General features: G+C 27.3%; 3 protein-coding genes across 4 annotated transcripts in view; 1 reads left to right on the top strand and 2 right to left on the bottom strand.

Annotated features, from left to right (window-relative positions):
• Positions 1 to 449: 449 nt before the first annotated feature.
• Positions 450 to 5,912, bottom strand: LOC118064601 (uncharacterized). Its single transcript, XM_035079307.1, has 14 exons — positions 5,660 to 5,912; positions 5,364 to 5,503; positions 4,999 to 5,178; positions 4,712 to 4,922; positions 4,415 to 4,626; positions 4,000 to 4,336; positions 2,836 to 2,981; positions 2,132 to 2,209; positions 1,877 to 2,059; positions 1,598 to 1,808; positions 1,239 to 1,450; positions 974 to 1,171; positions 771 to 906; positions 450 to 693 (listed from the first exon to the last, which is right to left on the bottom strand). The coding sequence occupies exons 1-14, from the start codon at positions 5,667 to 5,669 to the stop codon at positions 551 to 553; spliced, it is 2,397 nt and encodes a 798-aa protein (XP_034935198.1). The 5' UTR covers positions 5,670 to 5,912; the 3' UTR covers positions 450 to 550.
• A 501-nt stretch (positions 5,913 to 6,413) lies between these two features.
• LOC118064593 (uncharacterized) lies at positions 6,414 to 11,030 on the bottom strand. The gene is made up of 14 exons (XM_035079294.1): positions 10,904 to 11,030; positions 10,685 to 10,812; positions 10,436 to 10,618; positions 10,150 to 10,360; positions 9,649 to 10,064; positions 9,433 to 9,571; positions 9,234 to 9,366; positions 9,075 to 9,118; positions 8,041 to 8,660; positions 7,738 to 7,920; positions 7,437 to 7,647; positions 7,137 to 7,348; positions 6,719 to 7,055; positions 6,414 to 6,644 (listed from the first exon to the last, which is right to left on the bottom strand). The coding sequence occupies exons 1-14, from the start codon at positions 10,911 to 10,913 to the stop codon at positions 6,493 to 6,495; spliced, it is 2,979 nt and encodes a 992-aa protein (XP_034935185.1). The 5' UTR covers positions 10,914 to 11,030; the 3' UTR covers positions 6,414 to 6,492.
• Positions 11,031 to 18,205: 7,175 nt separating this feature from the next.
• ens (ensconsin) overlaps positions 18,206 to 25,412 on the top strand; it is a 30,250-nt gene continuing 23,043 nt past the window's right edge. Inside the window, exon 1 of one of the 2 annotated variants that reach the window (XM_035080055.1) lies at positions 18,206 to 19,017. In XM_035080055.1, the coding sequence (XP_034935946.1) occupies positions 18,813 to 19,017 (205 nt within the window). In that variant the 5' untranslated portion in view covers positions 18,206 to 18,812. The remainder of the gene's footprint in view (positions 19,018 to 25,412) is intronic. The other variant, XM_035080080.1, reaches the window with a different exon arrangement.

Here is a 25,412-nt window from a genome sequence, read left to right as displayed (position 1 = left end):
TGATTAATGATATATATTTTCATTTATTTAAATATTATTTATATTTTTAAGTATCATCGTAAAAAGATATAATCATATAAAAATAGTTTTAAAAAAATATTAAAACATTAAGTTGTTGTTGGGTCAATGACACGTCCATTAAAAAGTTGCAGGCCAGTATTCATAGCAACGATTGCGCAAAGAAACGGTTTGTCCACGGTAACCGACATTGGTGGCAAAGGCAGGCAATACGTTGTCACTATTCCCGCTATAACAGAAAGTAAAGTGCAAATATTTTTAAAATAATTTGCTTGAATAGTGAAGGAAAAGGAAAGAAACGAGTTAAAGACTATCATGATGCATGAAAAAAAAACATAAATAATATAAATGAAAAATTTTATATTTTTATTTAAATATATTTATTTGAGAGAATAAATATAACATAAAAAAATCGTAATTATTTTAGATTGTTTTTTTTTTATTAAATTGTATAAAAAAAATATTAATATCAATGAACTCAGATATTAAAGTAAGACATGTATACAGAATGAATATTATGATAATTGGAAATTTAGGTCACAGACGGATCAGCAATACGTGCACTAAACAGTGGTATTCCACTATTTGTAGAAACAATAGCGCAATGAAAAGGTTTATCCACAACCACAGCCATTGGTGGACGTGGCATACTACATCTTAACATCATAACTGCTGCTTCAATTAAATATTTAAAAATATATAATTATAATAATGAATTAGATATACTGATAAATAATGAACAAGATACAAACCTGTTACTGCAGCAGCTTCACTGCCTTCTTCATTAACTTCAATAAACGCCTTTTGAATTACTTTACTCACTTTCAAAGGTGAATTGCTAATTTTTGAAAAATTAGCACGATTATCAAACATTTCATTTATTCCCATCTAAAGATAAAAAATAGATATTAAAATTTATCTTAGACCAAATAATAGTTGATAATTAAATACTTACTTTCATCAAAGAATCTTGAAGATCAAATTTACTTTCAATTTTAAATTTAGGCATTTGTAAATCAATTTCTGTAGAATATTTGTTATCATGAAGCTGTTTATAATTGACCTTATGGAAATCATTTTCAACATTTTTTAGTCCATCAATATCATTTGGTAGGATGATGAACATACTGATTGAATCCTCTTCACTTTTATTCTGTTATGGAAGATTCATTAAATTTATCTGACAAATTAGATTGAAGATCTGTGATCATGAGTGTTACCTCGTAGGGCAGTTCTATATAAACAGCATTGAGACCAGGTACTTCACCATAATTATAACGACCTTTTCTTTTCATCATTGGTACTTCCTTGGTCTCTCTTGTATTAATATGAAAAGGCATAGGCTTTGTAAGATTAGCATCAAATTTTTTAACCCAATTTCCTTTGAAATAAATAGCATTGACTAAAACGAGCATTGCTCCTTGAAGATCATCTGTAATATATTAAATTAATGAATCAATAATTTTTTCTCTGAATTTGAATCATCAATTGCTCACTTTTGTTTTATCAGTATCATGAAAGAATTATATCAGTTAAAATGTATATCTCTAACATCAGATAATATTGATAAATAGCTAACCTGGTTGAACAACATCTTTGATACGATTGTTGGTTTTATTTTCACACCATTGATTGATTGTATTGGAAGCTTCTTGAGCTTGATCAAAATTAAGAGTCTCTGATGCTGATCGAAATGAGGTTTCTAAGATAGCTTGAAATTCAGATTTTATTTCAAATCCTATGGCTGCAAATATTTTATTTGCCATTCGAAGGTCGACTGTTTTCACTGCCTGGATCCCATTAATTCAATCATTAATTAAATTGACAGTTGAAGTCATAATAAAATTTTTTCACTTACGTTTAGAATATCAATGAGAACTTGAAATCCATTACGAGTGACTTGACTGTCATTATCAAGATATAAAGCTTGATGTAATTCTTTTTTTGTGTTACCATCAGCACCAAAAGATATCATTGATAATACCATTGATACACTCGTTGATGAACATATGAAATTAGCAGTTTCCTTTTCTGACAAAGTCTATATGATGATAAAAAAATAATTATTACGTAATAAAAATGTAAATAATTATTGATGAATACTTTGAAATACCTTGTAAAAGTCTGTTGAAAATTTGCTCAAACTATTTGCAACTACTTGTAAACTCTGATTCTTCAAAGCAGCCATTATAATGATGGTTTGAGGGTAGAATAATATTTAGTTTAATAAAATATTGTCAACTTTGTTGAAAGTTATATATAGACTAATCAATGACAGCTACAATCGACGCTATTCTGATAGAATCTGCCGGCAAACTGGCGTCTCTTTGCAGTTTCACTCATATATCAATACAACTAACAACGCCTTTTGCTACTTCAACGCGCATGACGTCATCTTATTACGTCGTAGGATGTTTTTAGTACTCTTCCCATTCAATTTTTATTTCTTGATGCTCATTCAATGTTTTCGTTTTAGCTTTACAAAATTTACTACTTTATCGACAGGTATGTGGTCTTGATTGTCATTGTACCTACAAGTATCTGCTGATGCATTTTTTTAGTAAAATAATTGAATAATAAATATTTAAAAAATTCAGGATTGTAAATTAAATAAAAAATGATGCAAATTGATTAGAAATTGTTATTTATTCATAAATAATTTAATAACAATAATTTACATCTGCTTAGTTTATAAAATAATTAATTATCACATAAATTTTGTCATGAATTTCACAAATAATGAATTGCATACATTTATCATCTATTTAGGCTGGTGTTTTGTTTCATCAAAATTATATAATTAGTTTTGCTTCATTAGTTCATAGATGGTAAATGTACATGCCCTTGAAATAGTACAGTGTTAGAGCTAGTATGATGAATGGCGTACATAAAAGGTCGATTAATTTCCACAGTAATTGGTGGTGGATCATATACAAATGCTGACATTGCAACTGCAACCACAGCTGGAAAAAGAGAATCCTTAAATGCTTATCCTTAATTCACAAACTCATTTTAAATAATCGTCAAATTTATAACGATTCATCAATTTGGAATTAAATTGATTTAGATTTTTGGCACATTAATATGGCCCTGAAATAGCACAGAATTAGTGCTGGTGTGATGAATGGCATATATAAAAGGTCGATTAATTTCCACAGTTATTGGTGGTGGATTATATATTGGAGCTGAGAAAGGAACTGCAACGACAGCTGGAAAAAGAGAATCCTTAAATGTTTCTTTGATATTCATTAACTCATTTTAAATAATCGTGAAGTTCATGACTATTGATAATTTTGAAATAAAGTTAAGTTAGATTTTGGGCACATTAATATGGCCTTGAAATAGCACAGTATTAGTGCTAGCGTGATGAATGGCATACATAAAAGGTCGATTAATTTCCACGGTAATTGGTGGTGGATCATATATTATTATAGAAGTTGGAACTCCAATCACAGCTGGAAAAAGAGAATCCTTAAATGTTTTTTTGACATTCACCAACTCATTTTACATAATTATGAAATTCATGATTATTGATGATTTTAAAATTGATTAGAGTTAATTTTTTGGCACATAAATATGGCCCTGAAATAGGACAGTGTTTGTTGATGTATGAACTATAGCATAATTAAATGGTCTATCAATCTTGAGGACTATTGGTTCAGGACGTAAGAACAGACCGGTTCTTTCCATGCCAATCACCGCTGAAATGAAGGCATTTATTGCTAATTAAGCTTTCGACTTTTATGAGATTTCTGAATGTTGGATCATCAAAAATAAAGCTTCTTTTCAATTTCAGTGATAAAATTATTTTAACATTTATACTATTTTAAATGTTTCTAGGAAGAAGAAATCTGATAGGATATTGGTACCATGGATCCAAAGAAGAAATTTAAATATTACAATTGTTAAAATATTTTAGCACTGAAATTGATAGAAATGTTTTCTTTCACTATCTTCAAAGAGAAATAGAAAAATATTTACCTGTAACAGCAGCAGCTTCACTTCCTTCTTCATTAACTTCAATGAAAGCTTTTTGAATAACTTTGCTAATTTTTAATGGAGGTGCATCTGCAATACCACGGAAGTCAGCATTATCTGTGAACATATCACTCATTCCCATTGTCTCTAATACTGATTGGAGATTGAGTGTAGTTTCAATTTTGAATTTGGGCATGAATAATCGTAAGAGAGTATTTTGACGTTTATTATGAAGTTCTTGGAAGTTAACTTTATCCAAATTATTTGTAGATTTTTGCAAACCTCCTACTTGATTTGGAAGTATGATAAACATACTGATAGAATCATCTTCATTTTCATGCTATTTTATTAAAAAACATCAATTATTATCAGAAATTTGATCATAATAAATTTTTAAAAATATTTTTTTATTTCTTACTTCATAGGGGAGTTCGACATAGATAGCATCAAGTTCAGGCAAGGTTCCATAATTGAACGATCTCTCTTGATACATAGTATCTACATCCTTTGTAGTTTTTTCATCAACGTGGAATGGTTTTGGTGATGTACTATATGCTGGAAATTTTGACACCCAGTTACCTTTGAAGTAGACAGCATTTATCAAAACTATTAATGCTCCTTCTAAATCATCTGTAAATATTTCATTAAAACAAACATTAGAAAAGTTCAAACTTCCTAGATAAAATAAACTCTTGTCAATTATTCAATAACATACCAGGTGATACAACATCTTTGATACGGTTATTAGTTTTTTCTTCACACCATGCATTGATAGTTTGACTTGCTTCTTGTGGTTTTCCAAAGTCAACACTTTCTGAAGTTGATCGGAAGTAAGTTTCAGTTAATTCTTTAAATTCTGGTTTGACTTCGAAGTCGTTATCAGTATAAATTTTCTGGGCCAATTTAAGTTGGACTTTTTTAACATCCTGTTGATAAAAAAAATATCATAAATAAATTTTCAGTTAATGAATTTGAGGTTTAAGAAATGATTAAATTATTTACATTAAGAGTATCAATCAATGATTGGTATCCTTTTTTACTTGTGACACCATCAGGCATACGAAGGGTTTCACGCATTTGCTTCTCAGTATTTCCTTTTGCTCCAAAAGCTGTCATAGCTAATACGACACCTGCACTTAAAGGTGAACAGATAAGATTACCTTCCTCAGCTTTCGATGACGTCTAAATAAATTAAAACAATCACAAAAATATTATTTTTCCTCAATCATTTGTTATTTATAAAAATAATAACATTCAATTAGTTGTTAATTCTTATCAGATAATTATGACTCATGTAAGATCATTATCATATTGGTTCATTCATATTATTATTTTTTTACTTAATGAATAATATTTTCGTGACTCACATTATAAAAGTCTGATGAAAATTGGCTCAAGCCTGTAGAAACTGCACGTAAAGCTTCCTCATCTTGTGGAACAGATTTTGCCGTTATCATATTTAAATTAGCATTCATTAGAAGAATCCCTAACATTAGGGAAATTAATTCTGAAAAATAGGTTAAATTTTATTACCATATAATTACGAAAAATTAAACCAGAAATACTCGTTTTAATTTATGAATGATAATCGTGGGTCGAATTACGTAAAATATTTTATAAAAAAAAAAAATGAAGATTAAACTCAAATGTATTTATTACTTACTGCAGGTCATTTTTATTGAATGAATGATTTTTTCTTTTACAATGAAGAACTAATTACACACGATGAACGTTCGCTATCGTACAACACGATAATGCACACAGGAAAATTTGTTCTGGCTATTTAATCCTTGACTTGGATAAGTAATCCCCACTCTTCTAAAGACCCTCTTAGCAGTTATTATGTGTTGAATGTGACATCTGTCACAACATAATCTTTAAGGTCGCAGTCTGGTTAGGGTTATCAAAATTCGTACATGATTAATATACTTTTTTTTTTATATAAAATTCAATATCACTTATTTAAATGTTTTGTACATTGTGTTGGTATTTAATCATTGTAAAACAACTTAATATTCACACTCAAATTATCAAAATATCTTATACATAAGAGGAAAAACCACTTGTATTTATCCTGCCATCAACCGTGTTTTTTTTTTCTTGATGACTTCATAATTCAAGGTTAAAATATCTATAAATATATCACACGGTTATTTACAATAATTATAAAGAATATTGTAAAAAAAAATATATAAAGTATTTTTTGTTTATCAATAGTCTAATTCGTATTTCTTGATATTACATATCAATCCTTATCAATTTTTTTGTTTTTAAGAACATCTAATCTTTAGATATTCGATCATTGTATTTATAATTAGAATAAGAATATTAAAAACAAGGCTTGTTAACTTTTTTGAGTTATCTTATGGAATAGATTAAATAAAATAGCAATACAAGGATTGGATTGAACAAATGAATTTAAATGAAGATAAAAGAATTTATTGGTTGAAATAAAATAATTACAAACAATGGAATGATTTTATGAATATTATGTACTTATTTTAAAGCTGGTGATTTAACGTGTCCTTGGAATAAAACAGTGTTTGTTGCCTTATGGTAGATAACATACATAAATGGATGATCTACATGCATTTCTACAGGCTCTTGTTCGTGGTCTAGTGATGCTGACAATTTACTGAGTTCAACAACTACAAAAAAAAATTTTTATCTCATTTCTGTTGATTGGAAAAGTTTTTGATAGAATTTAGTCAATAATAAATACCTGTTGCCGCAGCAGCTTCACTTCCTTCCTCGTTAACTTCTAAGTAAGCTTTCTGGACGACTTTACTCACTGATAAATGTCTGCTTATTGTGATTCCAGTGAAGTTAGCTCTGTATCTGAACATATCACGCATTCCCATTTTTTCTAATACAGGTTGAAGGTTCAAAGTGCTTCGGACCTTGAATCTAGGGACGTATAATTTTACGGTAGTCAATTTAGGGTTATTGTGCAACTCTTCGAAGTTAATTTTTTCTGAAGCATTGATAAGTTTCTTCAAACCAGTCACTTCGTTTGGAAGAACAATGAACATACTCATTTCATCATCTTCATCCAAATGCTAATAAATAAAGGATAAAATATTTATAATTTAGAGGCTATGATGTTATTTAAAATTATTAATGATCATCTGATAGGATACCTCATAAGGGAGCTCAACGTATACAGATTTTAAGTGAGGTAAAACTCCATAGTTGAAAGTATTTTTCTGGTACATTGTTGGTACTTTTTTGTATTGTCTGTTATCAATGTTAAAGACCTTTTCTTGAGTATTTTCATGGTTGAATTTTGATTGCCAACTACCCTTGAAGTAGACAGCATTGAGCAAGATCATTTCAGAATCAAAAGCATCCTCTGTTATAAATTAAAAATTATTAAATTAACATAAAGATAAAAGTTGAAAATAGATTTCAATAATTTCCAGGTGAATAAAAATTTATACCTGGTTTCACAACATTCTTGACCTTTCCGTGGGTTCTTTCTTCAACCCAATAATTGATTACATCACTGGCCTCATCAGGGAAGTAAAATGGTACTTTTTCAACTGGAGATCTGAAGTATTCTGTGGTTACACTTTCGAATTCAGGGGTCATTTCTATTTCATCATTCATGAAAACTGCATTAGCAAGATGTACTTCAACTTTTTTGTCAGCCTAAAAGTTAGATAAAAAACAAAATGAATTATAATACATGGGAAATCATATTTGATCGATTAGAAAAAAATAGAACAAGTATATTCATACATAGATTGATCTGATAAGTGATTTATATCCAATCTTGCTGACCGAGCTGTCTTCTGGAAGATGCAAACCTTTGCGCATTTCTTTTTCAGTGACTCCTCGAGCTCCTTGAGCTGTCATAGCTAATAGAACACCCACGCTCAAAGGTGAGCAAATAAGATTACGAGTTCTGGTTGCTGCGGTTTTCTAAATATAAAGAAAAAAATCATTGAAACTATTATATTTCACATATTGTAATTGATAGTACCTAGCTTCCTGTCTTATATAACTCAACAATTTAATAATAATGACTAAAAAAAATTCTACCTTGTAAAATTCACTTGAAAAATGATATAATCCGCTGGAAACTGCTTTTAATTCCTGATCGTCATAATAGTCTTCAGGGAGATCATCGTCTCCTTCTTCTTCTTCGTCTTTTTTGTCTTCATCGTGAGCCGATAAATGTTCTTCATGTAAATCTTCTTCAGGTAACTCTGTATCTAGTGGGTTGTCTGCTGGGTGACTCTCTGAGTGAGAATCATCGGCAGGTGAACTCTCTGAAGGTTTATCCTCTGATTCTGATTCTTCAACGTGTGAACTTTCTGAGGGTTGATCATCTGAATGTGATTCCTCAGCTTGTGAACTCTCTTCTGATTGATCTTGATGTGATTCCTCAGCTTGTGAGCTCTCTTCTGATTGATCTTGATGTGATTCTTCAGCTTGTGAGCTCTCTGAAGGTAGACTTCCCGCAAGTTGATCTTCTAAATCATCATGTTCTAAAGGTAGGACTTCAGAATGAGAATATTCAACAGGTGAATCTTTTGAAGGTGAATCTTCTAATGACGGACTTTCTACATTAAATGAATGTTCTGAAAGTGCATCTCTAGAAACTGGAATTGAGAAGCTGTGAACTGCCACAACTACTCCAAATAAAACTACCAATAATTCTGAAAAAAAAAGAATTAATTATCAATATTACTTTTCAATCATCCAGTTGTGCTGTGAACTTATTTAGTTCAAAAACTAAAAATAAATGATGTAATTATTTGAATATTCTGGTGGTACTTACTATTCATTTTTGCTATGATAAGTGGTATTTCGTTAAGTCTCAATTACTCTGCTTATATAATTATAATTACAGATGAGAAGTAATTTACATCTGATGAGTGAACAGTTAGGCATCCTTTAAATAATCAAATTTTAATCTTCAAATCCACCTGTTTATATACAATTATTTGTTAATTATGCTCATTAATTGAAAAAGTGCAATTTGTGTAAATATTGAGTTATGATATCATCATTAAATTTAATGAGATTATGTATTAATTTATTTTACAACTTGTAGGAGAAATTTTAACAACCAATCTTATAGTATCTATATGCATATGCATCTTCAAAATTTACACTAATCTACATAGTCTAAAATCATTTAATAATCAATAATGCTTTATTACAATACTATTTATACAAAAAATTTAAATTTTCAATATTACATATAGAAATATCATTATTTTTTTCACTATGGATCCACGACTCGACCTTGAAATAGTACAATTGTTTTACTATTGTACTTTAATGAAATCATAAACAAGAATGGACGATCCACAGTAACTTTTTTGGGTTCTACGTACGATTTCAGAGCAATCATAACAGCTGAAAAGATGATTAATTACTTGAATTCTTGAATAGTTAACAAAATAAGAATAAGAGAAAACATACCAGTAGCTGCTGCAGCTTCAGTACCTTCTTCATCAACTTGAATAAATGCTTTTTGAACAATTTTAGATACTTTCAAAGGTTCATTGTCAACGATCCCTTGAAAATTTGCATTACTATTAAACATATCAGTCATTCCCATCTGTAAGTTTAAATAATATTGTTTATTCAATCAATTGATTACTTGTTTATCCAATTACTTGTCTATAGAGTTAATACCTTTTCGAATGTTGATTTAAAATCTATTAAACTTTCAACTGTAAACTTAGGTAAACTCAAATCAATTTTAGAAGCAAAATTTTCTTTATCAAGAAGTTCAATATGTGACATTTTGAATTTCTTTTCAAGATTTTCTAATCCATCAACATCATTTGGAACAATTACTATCATACTGACATAGTTCTGTGGAGACTCTGGATCTCTTTCATAAGGAAGTTCTATGATTTTAGCACCAAGTATTGAATCTTCTATATAACGAAACCTGGCAACTCTGTTCATCATTAATTTATCTTTTACAGTGTTTTTTTTAACATAAAAAGGTTTAGCTTTTGTTCTAGAAGGATCAAATTTATTTTCCCATTTACCCTTGAAATAAATAGCATTCAATAATATTAATTTTGCATCTCGTAAATCATCTAAAATCGATCAAAAAAATTTATCAATTAAATGAAGTTGATAATAAAATATTTCTTTTCTTTAACATAGAAAAGATTGGTTTACCTGGTTGGATGATGTCATTAATACGATTATTCGTTTTTTCTGCAGTCCAATCATTAATAGTTTTACTGGCTTCATCAGTTTTAGTAAAATCCAGGCTTTGCAGTTTACTATTAAATGTATCTTGCAGTAAATCAATGTAATTAGGTTTCACAGTAAATTCATTTGCTATAAAAATATTACTAGCTATTCGCAATTCAACCTTCTTCACACTCTGAAATATATAAGAAATATAGTAACTATAAAAGTATTAATTCATTCATTAAACTGTCATGACTGGCCATTTTACATTGAGAATGTGAACGAGAGATTGAAATTCACGTCTATCAAAAGTACCATCATCAGGAATTTTTAAAGCAGTAAACATTTGTTTCTGAGTATTTTTCTGTGCACCATATGCTGTCATTGATACCAGTATTCCAGCACTTAATGGTGAAGAAATTAAATTACTTCCTTGGTTGTTAATCAGGTTCTAGATATTTCCATTTAGATTAATAATTAATATTTCTGTAGTACAGACAATAAAAATATTTCTTACTTGATAAAAGTTCATTGAAAAGTCATTCATACAATTAGAAACAGTTTGGATTGAATTGGAATTCTCCAGTGTCTCATTCATTGATGAAGACAAAGTAATCTCCCATAGGGAGATTAATAATAATATAACTAAAGAAGAATAAGAGAAAAATGGAATAATATACACTTTTTTTTATTTTTAATTTAATTAATAAATAATTAAGTAATGAATTTTACTTACAATACTTCATCTTGAAAGCAACACGAAATGTAATAAACGTTTGTAGTTTATAACGACCTATGCTATAACTGATTTGATAAACTCTAATCTTGACGATTGGAATGATTCATTTCTAAGATACTTTTATTTTGACCAGCTTGCAGATAGTTATTACTAATTAAACCAATTTGTAAACTATAATTTTAATGTGGATTTATATTATTATTACTATTTGCAAATGTACAAAAGAAAAGATTATTAATGTTTTATTTAAAATTATTTCCTATTGAAAATAATTAAAAAGAAATATTTTTAATAATATTTGTAATAGACGATTTTTTAATGCCATTATTTTATGTTTATTAATAAAACATTAGATAAATTATTATCGTTAGTTTTATAAATCATCTAGTTATTAGAAAATATTAATTTTTATTGAATATTAAATATTGATTCAAAATATAAATATATTATATAATTTTATTCGTCTCTGTTTCAATTGAGTAATAATTATAATAATAATAAAAATAATATACAAAAGTTAATATTGAATATTTTATTTAACTAAGTAATATTTATTTAAATTTACGCATTAAATTCTGTTCTCAGTCAAGTTTATTTTTCGCATACTAAAAAGTTGAGTATTTTTATCCGCAGTAAAACAAATAAATGAAATACCAACAGACTGATTTAGTGGATAAGACAAAGCTGGGAATTTAAAGTCCAAAATTAAAATATATTAGAGAGATATTTTAATAACACTTTAAAATTACTCATACCTCTTAACATAATAATGTGAAAAATTAATTGTCAAATTTTTTCATCTTTTAAAAAAAAATTTGTTTAATCGTTCACGCCCGTAGATACTTCATACTATGCTGACTCAGCTAAAATTTACTTGGCCGGTAAACTTTAAATTATTGCTATAATACCAAGTAATCGTAAAATTGAGTGCAAAATACAAAAAAATACAGCAAGAAGTTACTTAATTTTTTTTTTTAGCATTATATTTCAATTTAATTTAAATTACGTTTAAAAAAAAAAAATTCAAACTCAACTTATCCTATTAAGTTGATAAAAATAATCTGATGAACCAACTACTAAATTGGGAAGAAATCAATACTGTTAGGTTTGCTTTAAAAATCACAAAAACAGTGAATTTATAAAAACAGCACAAAATAAATTGAACTACTTTGTGTTTTGCTTAATCCTGTATATCGATTTTATAAAAAAAAAAAATACCACTGATTAATGTTAGAAAAACATGTGTACATATATGTATGTATGTATATATATATATATATGTGTCGTCGAGACGTCAAGTTCAACAACTACGTCTCGTGTTTTTTTACAACCCTCTAGACTAGTCTGAATATCTACACTGATGTATCTCTTGACATTTTATTATTCCTTCTTATTTATATTAAAGAAATTTTTCTAGCTCAAATACTCAATCTTTTAGATTGATTTTTGTTTTCTATAATAAAATATCATATTTATAATCAATACTCCAATTAATCTACTTGGCATTTCGTGTGATATCATTTATAGTCCAAAGCACATGATCAAAAAAATTAGAAAATGTGCTTCATCTTGGTGATAATTCATGACCCTTGAAGTGTAAAGTCTTTTTACTACAGTTAAATGTTTCAATTTAACGCTTTAAATTTACTTTACAAAAATTTAACATGGTTAAATACACAATTTTTATTTAACATTTCAATGAGTATCAATCTTTTTTCCTTTTTTCTTTCTCTCTTATCAAGTAAGACGTATGAAATCATCATACGATATACAGACAGATTTGTTTTTGAGTAATAAGATTAATAAAATATCGTATCTGAACAGTTGTTAAAGAAATTATCATGTAGACATGGAAAATACGTGGCAGAAAACCTTATAAGTGCTATCATAAGTGAAACATTTAATCAAATTGGCTATTCAAATTATTTATTTGATTTAATATAATCATACCACTTGTAATTTAATTTAATTATTGTAATAGAAGAATAGAAGAAAACAACCTATTATCCTACCAATGATCTATCAACTAAATTTCATGATCAAATTATTACTCTTCAACATAAATTTCACTGTAAATATTCTCTAAATATTAAGACATTAAATAGTGAATTTTTATAAGTAAGATTTACCAAGCAATTCATCAGGTAAACTTCATATCATATAAAACATACTTCCTCAATCGAATGAATTTTAATTACTCTATTAAGAACTAGTCTTAGTAGCTAGTTTCTCTATAATTATCTTCTCTTCTTCTCTGACCAAAAAAAAAAAAAATTCTTAAATACTTTTTATTTTCTAAAATTTAAATTTAAATAACATCTTAAATTTATTTTATAAAGAAATCTTTTATAATGTCAATATTTTTTGGCATTATCTAAATGAGTAGTTAACTTTTACTTGTATCAAAGACCGTGACACTTTTTCTGTCAGATCAATATTCCACTCTACTTCTTGTTCTGTGCTCATTTTATTGTTACAATAAAAGTGAACTAGAATATATTAATGATTGCTACTAAGTTGTATGACAACAAAAATTAGTTGTTGATATCAGAACGTGTATAATCTTAATTTTTTATTTCATCATTTGAAGGGTATGATTACTGAAAAATTTTTTTTTCGATTCACGTAATCGAATAAATGATGTAGATAATGAGTTGTAAATTAATCCATTGAGACATCAATTATTGCAAAAAGAACTTTCTCAATTACAATATAATTACTACTAGTATTTTTCAATTCATTATAACCCTAGGCAATACCGATAATAGGTCAATTCGTAACTAATTTATTTAATTTGCATCACAGTTTCGCTATGTTGAAGATGATAAAGAAGAAAATGAAGTAATTAGATCCAAATCATCCATTTATCTTACACCTTGTTTTATTTACTGTTTAATTAAAGACCATTAACAACAATTTGATAATCAGACTGGTTTTCCATTGTCGATATAGATGTAATCTCATTTTTTATCAAATTTCCTGAAGAATTGCGTAATAAACAGTCGAGAGTTCAGTTGTGTATCAACAGAAAATCATGTGAGAGCTAACAGCTATCGGCAAAGCAGAAAGTTTCATCTTAATTTAAAAGATTTATACTTACATGTGGAAAAATTGCAATACACTGATGGGTGGAGATAAAAAAAGTAGATTCTTTTAATATCTAGCACAGAGAATCATCAAATAGTCTCAAGTACTTTATGAGATCTCTCGTATAATTTGTGTCATAAATTTTTTACATTATAATCATCAATAATTGATTGTAAAAACCATATAAAATTTGACTGGAATAAATACAGGTTAACGGTGTACTCAAAGGCATTTGTCCAAGAACTATCTTATTAACTGTTGCGGAGGTTCGATGAAACTCAGAGTAGGTCATTACTGTATTGCAGTTGCATAACTCGGTCCAATTGACATTGTTTAGCGTCGATTATACTAACACGAACAGTTTCTTCCGACTGTATCTCATGATTATAAGAGACGGGTGTTGTAATAAAAAAAAAAAAAACTTCAAACTTAGTGAACCGCTAAGAAAAAGCTGGCTCAATACATGAATACCGTTAAAATTGTCTTTTATTTCAGCTTGAAACTTTTTCTATTACTACACTTTTTGTCGACACTTAAAATCATAAACCATCAAAAGTTAGAATTAAAAGTGAAAATATTTCTTTGTGTGATTATGAATAAATTATCTTCTTTTTTTAACATTGTATTTTAAATGAATTATAATAATATACTTTCTTTTATTTTTTCACTTTTCATTGTATACAATAAGAAAAATGAATCAAATGACGTATTTTAATTTCTTTAACTAATAAAAATTTACAAGTATTATAATTATGAATAATAAAAGAAAGTATAAGTAATGACTTTATTTAATATATTCTTGTAGATTTTTCAAATTCTCGTCAATCTATTTTGTCGTAAAACATTTTTTACATCCAAGTTTCTTATGAACAATGGAAGTAATCAAATGGTGAATAGTTGAAACAAAAAGATAACCTTTGTTAGGAATTATTAAAATAAATCTTTTGAAAACATTCTTTTACCATTGAAAAATTAATTTAAAATTATGTAAATAAACATTGCAGTTGGAATTCACCACTTGAACTTATTTCAAATTTGAAAGTCGACTATCAATAATAGATGATTTTATTCAGCTGCTGCTGTTATTGCTACTTTTATGACTTTTCACTGCAATTCTAGTTTAAAACTAATATTGTAGAATATATAGCAGTTCATAAACAACAATCTGCGTTCTAAAGAATCGTCGAAGCATACAACAAATTGACCTATATCTTGTCTTTATTCTCTCGCCATTAAATAATCGCCTATTGAAGCCCATAGTATTGGTTATTACTGTGAAATGATCGTGAGAATATTTGATCAATGAATCTTATTCATTTTCATCAGATTAATATATAAAAATTTCTCTTTATCATTTGTGACTTGACGTTAGCGTGATGAAATATTTCACTTTCCAGTGACACAATACTTTTCAACACTTGACAGGAATAACATATTCGGTGTTGACTAAGGTCATGGCATACCATGCGTGACCATAGGGTTTGAAACCATCATTTGCACCCTATAATAAAAGACTTTTGTCGAGGGTGCAATTTAAATATAGCAAAGTGTTACAATGATGTCAATATGTTCATACTTTCAAATGTCATCAATTATTTAATTTTTGTTCTTGGGAATTTTTGATGAAAATTAAATGGAAATATTTTATGAAACAGTTGGAAAAATGATTGATTTTTTTATTTTACTTTGAAAGATATATTTTAGATAAAATAAATAGCCAAATCATTTGATAGTGATCCATAGATCTCTTCGGCTGTAGATCATTTATTAATTGAACACTCTCATCTCATCTAATCATGTATCTCAACAAATCGTTTCACCATGAAGGAAAGTCATATCTCTGGCAGTTGAGTATAATATAATTCTATACTTGCTGCTGAAAAAAATTAAATAGTATTAATAGAGTATATTTAAACCATCCAACAGTAACTTTATTTTACATTTTACACTCGTAGAAATATATATATTATATTATAACTATATTTACTCAATATATACAGGGCGTAAACCGCAATTTCACTTTAAAAGGGGTCGTTACAACTATTAAATCTAGAATTAAATCCTGAGATTTTATGACTTACCAATCATCTTGTCGTTCTGCTTCACTAAATCATCTATATATTACATCTCTGATACAAATAAAAAGAAATATTCTTTTTTCTTTTTATTCACTGAACATTCTTGTTTAAGTTTCACTTGATCAGAAATTCTTTGAAAAATTGGAGATAATCATTCATGTGGATAATAAAAACTTGGCACATATAATGTAAATTTTTTAGACTTCTAGAAACAGCCATTTTTCTTGCAAAAATGATAATCAGCTTATCGCTATTGCATCCATCAAGAAAATGGCTGAAGTTTAGGTTGCTACGGTGATACTGGCACCACACTGAGGGTCGATAACGACAACGACGACGCCCTAGTACTTGAGTTGCTAAAAATTTTTCTCTCTTCATGTCTATTAACTCTTGTCAATTATCATTAGAGATTTATCCGGATTATTATTAGTCTTCTAGTCAAATAATTTTATGTTATTATTATTTATCTTTTATTTGACTTTCTTCCTTAAATATGTTAGAGCTTTTTCGTTGATAACAACTATCATCGTTTTTATTACGATTTGATGTGTTTGGTTGCATGCTTTTGGAGTATTAACCATCAGTTTTGGTAAGAAAAATTAATTTAAAAAGTTATAAAAATTTAATTAACAAATTAGACTAGTGTTTAAGGTCATAAGGTATTTTCATTAGTATTAAAGTTGACATTTCAACAGTTATCTTTAATTTAAAATCACTTACTTTATTTTTAAATTCATTTAAAAACAAAGAATTTTTTTATCCCATTCTTTTTTTACAATAAATCAATTAAGAAAAATTTATTCTCAAAATGAACAATGACTAGATCTATTTTTGTTATTATGAAACTCGAATGACTCTGAACTTATTTATCTTAAAGAAAACTAATTGTAAATGACCAACCTTTATCCATCGCGACAAGAATTAACCTATTACATCGTCGTTACGGATCACGAATATTCACAGGTGCAGCACAGGAAATGTATCCAAGCTTCTGGATCTCTTTCTTCATAGTTTGATACACACTTAAATATGAGAAACATTGAAAGTGAAGAAAATTCATTATTCGATTTACATGTATATCATTTTGAATAATTTCTAGAAAGAGACCAGTCATTTTGAATGACACTTCTTAAACGAGCAAATATATTAAACCTTGATTTAATATGTTAACTTAAATTGACCACTTAATATTCTTATATCGTATCTACGATAAAATTCTTGCGTTATGTCCGGTGATATCCTTTATAATATCATAGTGTCAAAAAGGTATTGTGAGAGTAGTATGAAGGCATGTATCGGAGAGTAACACATTTACAAGTCGAAAACAAATAACGGGTTTAAGAACTTGACTAAATAACTCGCCATTTATTCATTGTAATCCTTTAATAATTATTGCCGTATTGACAGGTTAATCCTACTCTTGTTAATGTTTTCCTTTTTTTTCTTTCCAAGGAATTGAATTGAATTTTTTGCTAAAATTATTCTGTTTGTAATGAACTTGACTTTGATCATTTTCATGATATTCCAAGTTGAATGATTGATGATTGAGTTATCAGATTGTTTAAATGAATAATGAAGTAGGAATTTGTATAAAAATGATATCAACTTTCATTTGAGATGAAAGATCAATCATCAGTGTTATCCATGTACTATTTGAGATGTTCATTTAATTAATTAAGTGGATGGGAGTAATAAGAAAATGTTACGAAAAATGAAAAAAAAAAAAATTAATAAATGAAGAAATTAAATAATAAATTGTCTCATGTAATCGTTTTTAGTCATCTATTCAATTGAATTTATTGTATTCATTCAATCTTTATTAAACTCGGCCTTTCTCGTTGGCACTCGGGGCTTCTCGTTGCTCCAATAGGTTACGATCATTCAGTTTCAATGTTGGCGTCGGGTTGAGAGGATTGAATCTTCTTTGTCGTCGACGCGATTACCACGAGTTTACCAACATATTTATTAAAGATTTAATAAAATTCCCCAAATATATTATTGTTCATTATTTATTGTTAGAAAATATATTTTTGTAGAATAATATTAATATTATTTCATTCAATTACAAGAAAATCCGATTAAAATAATACAATTATTTCAACTAAAAAGATTTTTTTGCTTATATACTTTATTGTTAATAAAAGAAAATATTTAATTTATTTAATTTTTGAATTTCTACTTGGAGGGACATTGAAAAAAAAAAATTTTTTGAAAGTCTATTATATAAATAGCTGAGGTATAGTGAGTGTTATTAATCATTGGCAAATATTTAGTATGCTAGCTTTGAAAGTCAATCGTGTGTCTACTCAATGAAGCCTCTAAATTTGTATTGTATATTGTTATCAATTTTTTCCAATATATTTACGTATGACACATCATTATTTTTAAACTTAAACCTTAATCAAATTATCTAAATGTGATTAACAATTGAAGGGATTGGCCAAAAAGATAAAAATAATAGTGCTAAAATGTTGCTACAATTTATTTAGAACTAAAACATAAAAAAAAAAAAAGTCTCATCAATGTCATTTAAAAATATATCATGTTACTATAAGTGATAAATATTAATTATTCAGTGAATATATAAATTATAATTCTAAAGGAAAGTGTACATTCCAAAAAAAGTCATCAACGGTTACATATTAGAAATAAATATTAAGAATCCAAGGTGATGAGTTATAGTTAGTCATGTTCTTTGATAGTCGCGTGACAAGAAGATCGACGAGATCGATCTTACGAGAATGTTAACGGCTCGATCAGGCCCATTAAGGGTCAACAAAGTGCCTAGAACTGTGGGCCCGGTTGAGGGCAGTGATCATCTTTTTCTTCTTCCCGAGAGAGCTCTTATTATGGATAGTACTCAACTAAAACAGGATCTAGCTGGTCTAGACTTTAATCTTCATCTTAATCATCTTCATACTGCACCACGTGGGAATGTTTGGCTTTGTAAGTCATCTCAAATACTTTCAATTATTCCAATTGGTAATTTAATAGACAGATAATTCTATTCAGTACAACTAGTTTATTTATTTGCTGTATAAATAGCAAGTTCGTGGCTAAATTTAATTTCGTAACTCTATCATGATCATTCATCAATGCAACTTAATCAGTTAGAAATCGAGATGTATTTATATCGTTTATTTAATATTTTACTTTACTGTTAAATATATATATATGTATATTATTTGCAATTGACAGTCATTTATGTGGATAATTGAAGTGTACTTCAATTTAGACCAGCAGTTCTTTATTCATCTTTGTGAATAAAAAGTATTTTCAGTTATTCATGATGCACTCTTCAATGTGTCATGCCCACTAGTTCAGTTTCTATAAATGCTCCAAACAGCTGACGTCATTCTAATCAATTCTATCAAGTTTCATCTCACTATTCACGCTAATTTTCATTTTGAACTCATAACCTCTTGTTCTTTTATTAGGTAAAAATGATTAATGACTTATTGAATTATTTTTCGACCATACAATCAAGTGCTTCACCAGTTAACTATCTCTTCACTCTATTTTTACCTCTTTTCTTTTTGAACTTGAAGTGAATATTCCAATACCAAAATTCCACTTTATCTTATAGCTATTCTTTGACATTATTGTTACTATTATTGTAGTCTTATCATAAAATGAAAATATCTAGAAAGTTAAAATTGCAATGGCTCATATTATTTTATAATTTATAATAACAGTATAACTATAAAATTTAATGATTTCCGTAGACAAGTATATAAATGTTTATCTTGAAAATTAAATTTGACTTTCTACTCTCATAAAATCAACCATGATTGGGTTGCTCTTATTACTACAAATGTTTTGACAATTTAAATAATTTTGGAGAAATGTTAACAAATAATCATTATTACTTTATATAACTTATATAAAAAATTAATCATACTGTTTTCTACAAGATTATACAGTTGTAGAAGAAATAAATTTGAGTAGTGAAATGAAATAAATGTGACTATAATTTGAAATAATAAATACAAATTATTAACAGTTTCATTAATTCAGAAAAAACTAAATATGAGTAAATGAGGATAAATAATATAATGGTATTCGTTCATCTAAGTCGGTTTCTAACTTATTACATGTCTAGTTAAACAACGTTGATTAATTCATTTACTACATTATAAGTTTATTAAAACCAAGTCTGTTATTAAATGCTGGTACTTCATTTAATTTAATGATCTTTTAACATTTTTCGGTAATTAAAATAATTGAAAATTTTTAAAAACCATAATTAATACGAAATAATTATTATCAATTGAATGACTATCAAAATTATAATAAATGTGATTAAAATTAATGATGATATTTCCGTATGATTATCATTTAAAAAGCTATTTATTATTTCTGCATTAAATAATGTGATATACAACTGTAATGTAATGTGGTAGTATTCTTCTTAACCTCTTAAATGATTTTAATTAAAAAAAAAAACTTATTAAAAACGTCCTTAAGAGACCTTTAATTACAAATAATTTTATGCTTCTTAAGAGAAATCTACGGATAACATTATCTTGACAGCATCATATTACTTACTATTTGTAAAAGTTTTTCCACTACACTGTGTTATTGAGCTTTAATAATATGCTTGACATCTAAACTATATAACAAACTAACTGGGACATTTTGTATTGTTTTGTAAAAGTCAAGATAAAAATAAATCTTAAAGATGATGATTTGATAAACATCATGATAGGTTTGATGAATGTGATACTATTATTTTAAATATTTTCTGTCAAGTATTTTTGATTTATTAAAACAACGTTATATCTCAAGACAGGTTTGAAATTTTGATGTAATATTAAACTCTATGATAAATACTCTATTTAAAATATAATTTTAGACACGAAATTGAGGTTAAACTTGATTTAAGATTAGAGAGTAGTATTCTACATCTCCGAAGGCATGAAATTAAGCATCAAAAGTGGTGTAATGAGATGTAATTGTAAAACATGAAAAAAAAAAAACATTTAATCTTGAATATCAGGAAGCAAACAGATTTGCTGTAAATGCTTTTTTATATGCTATAATTCTTGCTAAAATCATGTTATTCATGGTTTGAGTTGTAAAGAAATAATATTAAGGGCTGTTAGGTTGGTATGAATTTTTTATTTTATTTCAAATACATTGACTTTCTATACAATACCACAAGTGCAAAGGCCACCTGCATGTAATCATACTCAGACTACCGTTTCATACATGAACAAAATGAAACTCATAGTATGTTTCTAGACGTGATTCACATCTTAAGAATCTTTTCTCTCAACTCGTTTTCTTCACCTTTTCTTTTCTTGACCTCACATTTTGTTTGTCATTAGGACACTTGTGTGGAATGTTGTAAAATAGCCATTGTATATAATTTTACCATATTTCTCTACAAAAACCATCATTTTATTCAAAATAATATAATTAGTAATATTAAAAAATTTTTTTAAAATAATTAGTTAAATTGTTAGCATGTCCAACTTTCATTTAATTCAAATATTTCACTAATTATCATTTACTTATAAGGATACAAAAACCAATTGAGTAGGAATGTATATTTATCTCTTTATTGCAAATTTATCTTGACATTTTACAAGTTGTTATTTTTTTTTTTAAGTTGAAACTATCTATGTAGGGTCAATGAAAGGATTATTAAACTCAACAACATGCGTTTGAGAAATAATCTTAAAATTATTATTATTATTGATTAAGTTTATTTAACCAGATGTAATTGACAACGCGCGTGTCCAGTTTAAAGAATCAATAAGACGACCGGTTATTGTCCTTAGAACTTTTACCACTTGTGTTAGAATTCATGTAAACTCACCTCTAGTAATGCAATGTATCATCGCGTGTATCACGAATACTTAGTCTATTTGTATTTATTCTATTATATTCCTAAAGACTTTTCATTTGCAAGTTATATTTTAAAATTATCTAGAAAGTTTAAATATATCTTTTATACAAATTAACAATATATTCAGTGAATTACGCATATTTATTTATCCAGTTGAATAACTTATTCATATTTAAAATTAATTATAACATACTCGTAATAGTATTAAATTTATTTCGCTTAAAATATTTTTTTACTTTGTAATTATGATAAATTTGTCGAGAAATTATTTAAATAAAAATTCGTAAATTATAATCTAAGGTTGATTATTACATAAAAATTAAATTAAATTACAATGTATTCATTCAATTGTTACTTGGCTAAATTATTATTTAGTCTCGAGAAAAACCTCTCATTTATTTTAATCATGATAATTTTTTTGAATTCGAAGAGATAGCTCAACGCATTATAATTGAAAAATTATTTTTAAGGAGTGCCATACACAATGTACACTCAAGTCTTACAATATTTTTTATACAATACGTAGGGAGGATGAGACACCGCCTATAAAGTTCATCTTCTTCAATTTATATTTAGAATTTTCTTTTTTTCTTATATTTAACATAAATCAACTTGTATTTATTATTCATACATTTTTAGCTCATCATTTATTGCTAAAATATATCCTTCACACTGCTCACTATTGTTAATAATTTTTCAATGTCATTTGATAAATTATCTAGGTAATAATCATTTTTAGTATCTATTGAAAAAATTGTAACAAAAAAAAAGAATTATATAATATTGTATTTTACCTTAATTTTAAAGGTGTAAATGTTGATACGACAGATTTCTTCTAAATGTTGGAGCAAAGTGTCCTCTCTGTGTTAAAGTAGAAAATTTTCAGGAACGTCGTCGATAATAACAGACTTCGGTAGTTGGTAACGATTCTCTACTGATAACTGAAGCGAAACAATTTCATGATCATTTATCACCCTTATCCAAATATCCAACATACATTTAAAAACAATTACTTTCTTTAATTTTATTAAAATTAAAAAACAATTTTTATTAAATAAAAAAAAACTTGCTTAATTTATTCTAGCAATAAATTTAATCATTTTTTAAAAGTCTTCTCATTAAATATTCTCTGATAAAAATAATTAAAACATTTAATTAAAGAAAATTTTTCTAAGGATTGATTTCTCTCTTATCGAAATTTCGCAGTCACAACATTAATCATAGAGTATGTTTAATTAATATACAATTAGTTGTACTGAAACGAAAAAGTGAAAAGACCATATCAAGTGTTACTCAAACATTAATTCAGTTTCTGGTAAATTTAAAAATATACTGTGTAATTAGATTGCCTATTACTTTATTCTTTATTAATGTAATGTTCACTAGAAGTCTACATCAACTTCACATATCATACATATTATCTTTTAGTTGCCATAATCAGTCTGGTGTTTACTCAACCGAAAATTTCACTAATTACAATAAACCGTTACCAATTAGCAACAATTATTTACTTGAATTTAATTATTTGAACTTTTTAATATACAGACGAATACATCTGTATCCATTTAATTAAAATACTTTAATGAATTTGTAATTTTAATTTTTCACAATAAAACATGCAATTAAAATTATTTTTACATATTTCAGAATTTATTGACATATTTATATGTACTATCTACCTACTTACATTTATTTAATACTTGTTTATATAATAATTCTTATTTCTTCGTCATCAAATTCATATGATACCCATATTTATCATAAGAATTTAAAGAATCATGATGATGTCGTCACTAATAAATATTCATTCTCTAATATTATACACATATTTTTAATACTACTATTTCCTTATTCGATCATCTTTAAATTTATAAATAATTTTATTATTAATGATTAACAATTTTTTAATATTTATTAAAGACAAATAATATTTCATCAAAGTCCAGGTTATTAGTGAGTGATAAATGAGCTTGAAATTATTAGGAAATCTTTTGACTAATCAATTAGAAGTATTCAAGTACCATAATAGTTTGAAACAAATTTAAGGTGTGTCTTTACATTTGTCGCTTCTTGATTACACCTTGCATACTTTGCTCTTAAATTCTCAACGACCTTGCGTCGTGTGCAGCAAAAGTTGTTTTATTTCTTTTCATTACTATATCACGTAGTCTTACTACTTTTGCTCTCTATCCCTGTCTTCCTTTCCCTTTTAATACCTCTCAATCTCTGAGACTTGACTCTTCAAGGCCCCACAATCTGTATGTCTACTCGTGAGAAAAACAAAAAGTCGTTGGTGCTCTCGTTGCCTCACACGCCTCCTTGTGTTAAAGAGGCTTCACTTGATATCCTTACGATAGATTAAGTTATCACATAAGGATTGGAATCACATTCTTATCATGTCTAATGTCGTTTTTCTATTTTTCTACATCATTACTATTTCTGTGAATGATTACTTGGATCAATTAAAACATTTCTTATATAATAAGAAGAAAATGCTAATAAAAGATCGAAAAAATAGTTGATCTGTATTATATTTCCTGATATCGAGAGACCTTCAAAAGCTTACATATCTGACTATTTGGTAGAATAAAATAAAGATAAAATTATAATAAGTGGTCAGGATGACGTCAGTATTCATAAAAATTCCAATTTCTCCAAATTTTTAAAAATATATTTTATAATAAAATATATTTTATTTTTGGAGAATCATCAACACGAGTAGACTATATACTTGGAATAGGACAATTAAAATAATCTACATTTCAAACAGAAAGTATCCAAGTAGTGCAAATTGTTAGAAAAATAATATCTAATTATAAAAAAAAAATTTATCAGTATGAGGAAATCAAAGTTTATTTATGCAAGTATCTCAATCTCTTCCTCTCCTTTTATTTTTCAACGGGTTTTTCAATGAAAGTGATCAGACAGGAAGTGGACTCAAGAAATATTTTTCCAAGCAATTTAAATTCTAAAGAGGATTTCAACGCAGCATAAAAAGATGTGTATTAGAAATTGAGTGTTGATTCGTTTTAAACTTTATTTCACTCACTACTACATAGTACTGTCGAATCTTCGAATGACTTTCCCTCCCTACTACCTTGAGGAAAAGATTCGATCAACGACAAATGAGATAGGAGTAGAGTGCGAAAGCACGTTGCCGTGTGGCCAAATAGAATAGAAGGTATACAGCCAAGAGTTGGATATCGCCAAGTGCCCATACCAGTTTATTCTGTACAAGGCAGCCGTACATTCAGACATGTCTGAAGTCGTGTCGCTTTTCTTTTTTCATTTTTCAAGTATTGTTTTTATCTTTAAACATTATTCGTTTATCGTTTGACAATAACACACGTCTATGATTTTTAAATAATTATCATAATAGTTAATTGGTGCTTTATCAATATTTTTTAATTTAACTCAAAGTGTGATAAAAATATCATCAAAGTTTCCAAGTTTATTAATAAATATTATTTAGTTATAAAAAGAATCT

Source organism: Chelonus insularis, unplaced genomic scaffold (assembly GCF_013357705.1).
Source record: "Chelonus insularis isolate UGA/USDA-ARS -01 unplaced genomic scaffold, ASM1335770v1 contig_117_pilon, whole genome shotgun sequence".
NCBI lineage: Eukaryota > Metazoa > Arthropoda > Insecta > Hymenoptera > Braconidae > Chelonus > Chelonus insularis.
This window is presented reverse-complemented; position numbering and strand designations above follow the sequence as displayed.